The sequence below is a fragment of the Populus euphratica genome, unplaced genomic scaffold, assembly GCF_000495115.2.
Source record: "Populus euphratica unplaced genomic scaffold, PopEup_1.0 scaffold89.1, whole genome shotgun sequence".
NCBI lineage: Eukaryota > Viridiplantae > Streptophyta > Magnoliopsida > Malpighiales > Salicaceae > Populus > Populus euphratica.
Genome location: NW_011499970.1, coordinates 125654 through 131928, shown reverse-complemented (window position 1 = coordinate 131928; position 6275 = coordinate 125654). Strand labels below are relative to the sequence as shown.

Here is a 6275-nt window from a genome sequence, read left to right as displayed (position 1 = left end):
ACTAGAGGTTTTTTTTAAGAGCTTATCAAAAATTCATTAATTTTTTTAAAAATATTTTTTATAAAAACAAAATCAATTTAACCCTTTATTTTTTATTTTTTATTTTTTATGCATGATATGAATAAGAAATTCAACAACATATCATCTAGCAACGCACCTTCATCACTACAAAATCCTAAGAAATCTGAATTCCTTGTGGTCCCTTGTCCTGCAAATAAAAATGCTATCAAGGAGAACTCCTTGCCTTGAACATCACTTTCCTCTTATAATCTTTGGTCAAGTGATCTAAAAACAAAAATAATTGAAGTATGGTTAGATTAAAAATAAACATTAATTTCATCCTTTTTTTACATTTTAATAGTAATTATCATCATTATTATAAAATTTAATTCAAGATAAGATTTAGAACACGAGCGGAAAGGATAAACCTAAGTTAAAATGATTTTTTTTAATAAAAAGATCAAAATGATATCATTTGAATGAGAAAAAAATTCAAACAAAAATATCAACAAGTTGAGGATTGGATATTAGTATGGGTTGATTTGAATTTTTGATTAAGTTATACATCAATGCCTTAACTTATTTTTTCTTTAATTTGAATTAAATCAAGCTCCAAGTTTAATAAGTCCTATCTCAACTTGCTAGACTGATCTATATTTTATAATTAGGCTTATCATGGACCTCAAATCATTCATTTTCAACTATTCATGAACTAATATATACACACACATAATATACATAATAAAAATAATTTTAGATGACAAAATCAATTCAAAATTAGATTTCATCCAAAAGAGACTTTGATAGGTACAAGAAATGAAGTGATTTGAATTTTTGATTAAGTTATACATCGATGTCTTAACTTATTTTTTTTTTAATTCGAATTAAATCAAGCTCCGAGTTTAACAAGTCCGGTCTCAACTTGCTAGATTGATCTATATTTTATAATTAGGCTTATCATGGACCTCAAATCATTCATTTTTCAACTATTCATGAACTAATATATATATACACACACATAATATACATAATAAAAATAATTTTAGATGACAAAATCAATTCAAAATTAGATTTCATCCAAAAGAGACTTTGATAGGTATACAATTATTATTATTATTTAAGAAAGAGAATAAGACTATTAGTTAATGTTAACATATATGATCTAGACAGCAACTAAGAAGAATTTAGCATTTTTAGATATTAATTCAACCAATGATCAGTCATTGATAATTAATTTATTTTATAATGATTTTTTAATATTTTTTAATTATATATAAATGAAACATATTTATTATATTTTCCACCATGTTAAAAAAATTAAAAAAATATATAATGTAAATATTCAATGAAAAATAGGGAAAATAAAACCTGAAAGATTAAAACATTTTTTAATAAAAAGTACAAGGACTAAAACGTAAGTTGACAAAATATTAAAGCTCCTATTCTCACTATGGAAAAAGTTCAAAAAAAAGTCAGCCGACGTTTCCAACTTCACTTGCTCCTTTTTGGACCTCTGACCTCAACGAAGTCATCATTGGACTCTCCTCTCTTCAATGGCATCAAGACTTCCACTTCTCCACTCTCCGGTTGTCCCATTCCGCCGGCCATGTTTCGTTTCCCGCCAAAATTCTCCTACTACCACTGCTAACCCCACCAGAAGAACGTTACTATCAGCAAATTACGGGAACCAGACATCATTTCTTTCACCTCAAAAGAACCCGAATTTGATTCGATCTTCTGTAACTGTTAGATCCAATATGATTCTGAATTTCCCTCTTATTTCCCCTACTGATCCATGGGGTATGTGGACTGCTCTCTTCGCCACTGGCGCTTTCGGTATCTGGTAATTCACCTTCCCTTCTCTTGTCTTTTCATTATAATATTTTGGTGTTAGTCTCATCTGTGCAATCTGCGCTGTTCGTTGAATTCTGTATGCATGAACGTGGAACAACATTTAGCTGTCAAACTGATTTATTTTAAGGTGAGTTTTGATGATTTTGATACGGTGATGTGAAAACCATCGGAGAAAGACATCTGAAAAGGAATGAATTTGATGTTTTTTCAGGACGAAAAGTACTTACAGGTTGTTTGGTAACTTTAGATTTGAAACCGAATCAATTCAATGTGCTAAAATAGTTGGAATCGATTTTAGTATAGAATTGTTTCCAAAGAAGATTTTAGAGTTAATTGGAATGGTTGAGGTGTATGTTTGATACTGTGAACTGATTTGTTACTGTTGCTGTTAAGGTCAGAGAGGACCAAGATTGGAAGTGCATTGAGTGGTGCATTAGTGAGTACTTTAGTTGGACTAGCAGCTAGTAATTTGGGAATTATTTCATGTGAATCTCCTGCTTATTCTACTGTACTGAAGTTTCTACTACCATTGGCTGTTCCATTGTTGCTGTTTAGAGCTGATTTGCGACGTGTAATTCAGTCTACTGGGACTCTTCTCTTGGCTTTCTTGTTAGGATCAGGTGATAATCAAACTTTTGATAGTCATTTCTTGTAGAGAAAATTTGTTAAATGGGTTTTGATATATAATGGGGTTGGGTTTGTAAAGAAAATTGTTTGTTCTTCTTTTTTATCCGGTTAGAAATTGGTTTTTGAGGGTTTTGCTGTGTGACAGTTGCGACAACAGTTGGAACAGTATTAGCCTATATGATGGTGCCAATGCGAGCACTAGGTCAGGATAGTTGGAAAATAGCAGCTGCTCTCATGGGTAGACATATTGGTGGAGGTATAACCCTGCATGGTTGGCATGTTTCTTGCAACTGTATAGTATCCTCATTCGTGCAGTCATTGATGCCTTGTTTGCATTTTGAACTCATCATCTTGACTGATTTGGTGATTTGTATGGTTTGATAATTGTGTAGCTGTGAATTATGTTGCCATTTCGGACGCTCTTGGGGTATCTCCATCAGTTTTAGCTGCTGGGCTAGCTGCAGATAATGTTATTTGTGCAGTGTATTTCACATCATTGTTTGCTTTGGCATCTAAGATTCCTGCTGAGTCTTCAGCATCAATCGATGGTATGCAACATTCCACCTTTACATTACTTGAATGCTAGCAATTCCACTATCTTTTGGTGGATGAGTTACTTGTTCTGTTATATGTAAATGATTCAGAATTCTTCATTTTGATTGTTATACATGACTGCTGATCTTGTCCACCATTTTCCTTGGTTCCCCTGCTCGCTCTTTAGACTTTTATCCCATCTGTTGCTGTCCTGTCTTATGATTGCCTTCATGCCTTGAACTTGACTAGTGGAATATTTTCTGGCAGGTTCTGGAATGGACAGCGGGTCTGAGTCAGGCAACAAGCTTCCTGTTCTGCAGACTGCCACTGCCCTTGCTGTGTCGTTTGCTATCTGCAAGGCTGGAGAATATATCACAAAGTTCTTTGCAATTCCGGGAGGCATCCTGCCAGCCGTTACAGCCATTGTTGTTATCCTAGCAACTGCATTTCCAACCCAGTTCAATCACCTTGCACCATCTGGTGAGGCTTTGGCCCTGATTCTGATGCAGGTGAGCTGAGTTTTAGACAATTCTGTTTATTTAGTTGGTTTGCATCATCCATGAAGAAGCTGAATTGCTCTGAGTTTTGCTGTTAAAATTCAACTCCATAGCTCGTCAGTAAATTGCTTTCCGAGCTCTTTTATCTTGCCTTTTCCTCTTTTTATCTCCTTAACTGTGGAAATAATTTTATTTTTTTGTATCTAATAAAAAACAACACGCCTTCAATTTCCTTTCTGATAAACAGGTATTTTTTGCTGTGGTTGGTGCAAGTGGAAACGTAAGGAATGTGATCAATACTGCGCCCAGCATTTTCATGTTTGCTTTGGTCCAGATTGCCATTCATCTTGCTGTGATCCTTGGACTTGGAAAGCTATTTCGCTTCGACCAAAAGCTGTTGCTAATTGCATCAAATGCTAATGTTGGAGGCCCCACAACTGCATGTGGAATGGCCACTGCTAAAGGGTGGAGTTCATTGGTTGTTCCCGGCATTCTTGCTGGCATTTTCGGAATTGCCACAGCGACTTTTCTTGGCATTGCTTTTGGAGCAAATGTTCTTCAATACATGTGCAAGTTTTAGATTTGGAGGTTGGCTTAACTTGTATAATCCGTATAATAAGAAACAATTCCATGCACTACCCCTTGATTCCTTCTTGATACATCATTCTGCTTACCATTGTCTTCCTTCATATTTGATGCAGGTAGCACATTGTCCACTGCTAGCAAAACTCAATAATTTGTCGGGTTTGAGTTATGTTCACGCACCAAAAAAATCTAAAATTGCAAGCTAATGACCAAACACTCTGTATTTTGAAATTGGAAACGAGCATCAAATTGTAGATTTGAAGTTATTTAACTTTAGCCTCCTCTCGAAATGTCTTTCAACCACATTTTCCTTGGTTCGATATTGAAACAAAGTACGAAATATATGGTTCAACAACTTGAGTTATGGTTGAACTTGGCCGCAGACTTGAGAGTTGAGACATGGCTGAATTAGGCCATGAGTTGTGGTCGATCCTGAACATAGACTTGAGAGTTGAAATTGTTAGTGTATATACCATGATATTGATTTTGTTTATGTTTATATATTTAATTTATTAATAAAAACTTATTTATTTTTATTATTTATCAAATATTTAATTAATAAATATAGAATAAAGATAAAGTGTTTAGAATAAATGTCTTGCAAAGAAAAATATAAAGTGTTTTACAAAAAAAATATAAAGTTGTTATAAATGTGAGATTCTTATTGTATCAAGACATTGTTTTTAAATGTTCTTGGTCAATTATCTATTAAGACTAAGCATTAGTTAGAGCAGTTGAGACTTATATATTTTATGTTATTTTCTTTATGAAATAAAATAGTTGTTCTCATAAACTGAAGTATGAGGGATACTTAGAACTAATATGAAGGTGTTTATTAGATGACATGAAAAGTGAACTTACCCATATGAGAATCTTATATGGAGATATTATATGTGTCTATGGAAAGGCTCACGTGATGATTGTGTAAGTGATCACTAGACTTGAAATCACCAAGTTATCTTATATAAGAAGCGTTATGCTTTGATCCTCACCATACATTGTCATAATTAAGGGTAACAAATAAGCAGATATTTGGTATAACATGAACTATATGAAAGTATTTAAGTAATCAAAAGATGATTTATCATCCTAAGTAAATTAAGAAAAATATTTCATATGTTCTCAGATAGTATTGATTGTAAATCCTTTAACAAAATAGAATGAGATTAGTAAAGAGTTTCAAATCTTATTCAAATAATCTATGATTGCAATATTACGAACAAACATGGTTTGACATATTAGACACACTTTATGCTATAATATCTAAATTAGAATATTTTTTATAAAGAAATAACAATTACACTTATAAACTCATCATTGAAAGGTTAAGTCAAACCACTTATAACTTTTTTAATATCTGGGAGATCATGACAAGTTGCTAAACATTGTATTTGATCTTCAAATATAAATCAATCAATTGCTGAATTGATAATAAATCAATTTATTTATTTTATTTTATTTAGAATTGTGATTTATATATGGGCCATTTTATTAGGGAACTTAATGGGTCACACATATAAAAATCAGTGGTTAGAAATTAAAATGTGTTTATGAATATGACTTTATTGTAAATAAGTTTTAGAAATTGAGTACCAGAGTGTAAATTATACATGGAATTACAATTTTAGATCTAAAAAAATCAAGAAGGGACTTGATTAAATAAATTTCTAAAATTAGCCTAAAACAATATATATGATATTTTATTTATTTATAGGGTTTTTAGGTTTCCCTATAAATAAAATATTATGTCTCTTATTTCTTTAAAGTTTTTAGGTGAGAAGAATACAATACAGAAACACCTAAACATAAAATAAAAGAGTTAGCACTATAAGATATAACAATGTCTCTCTCTTAAAAGATTTTAAGAGATTTATCGTTAGTAGTTCGTGTAGATTACTTTTAGAGACCAAACATTTTAATGGCTTGTGATTTACGAAAACCCAACCTTAAATATATTCAAAGCTAAAAAGAAGTTTAGATCCTCAGGTAATCTTCGCATTAACTTTAAACATATTTAGATTTGTTTAATAGGATTCTTGGGACTCACGATATTAAATCTACTGTTTCTACTACGTGTATGTGTTTCTGGAAACCAAACATAAACATAGTTAAATCCGACCATAGAGGTGACAGAATTTCAAAAACAACTTTTATAAAAAAACATCACACTCAAATATA

General features: G+C 31.9%; 1 protein-coding gene across 3 annotated transcripts; it reads left to right on the top strand.

The window, feature by feature from the left end:
• Positions 1-1469: 1469 nt before the first annotated feature.
• Positions 1470-4368, top strand: LOC105139195 (uncharacterized). Of its 3 annotated transcripts, XM_011045558.1 has the most exons (7): positions 1470-1843; positions 2248-2474; positions 2627-2737; positions 2874-3029; positions 3283-3524; positions 3760-4100; positions 4214-4368. In XM_011045558.1, exons 1-6 carry the CDS (start codon positions 1554-1556, stop codon positions 4090-4092), a joined length of 1359 nt encoding a protein of 452 aa, XP_011043860.1. In that variant the 5' UTR covers positions 1470-1553; the 3' UTR covers positions 4093-4100; positions 4214-4368. The 3 variants fall into 3 exon arrangements, with proteins under 3 accessions (XP_011043860.1, XP_011043859.1, XP_011043861.1); XM_011045557.1 differs by lacking the exon at positions 4214-4368 and having other exon boundaries at positions 3760-4185; XM_011045559.1 differs by lacking the exon at positions 4214-4368 and having other exon boundaries at positions 1821-1843; positions 2253-2474; positions 3760-4185.
• The last annotated feature ends 1907 nt before the right edge of the window (positions 4369-6275 follow it).

What these genes read in the sequence shown, in the direction of transcription:
- LOC105139195 (XM_011045558.1), top strand. Translation starts at nt 1,554, where the DNA reads ATGGCATCAAGACTTCCACTTCTCCACTCTCCGGTTGTCCCATTCCGC. An exon ending in ACTGGCGCTTTCGGTATCTG is followed by an intron (nt 1,844 to 2,247) that starts GTAATTCACCTT and finishes GTTGCTGTTAAG; the next exon opens with GTCAGAGAGGACCAAGATTG. An exon ending in GTCTTCAGCATCAATCGATG is followed by an intron (nt 3,030 to 3,282) that starts GTATGCAACATT and finishes ATTTTCTGGCAG; the next exon opens with GTTCTGGAATGGACAGCGGG.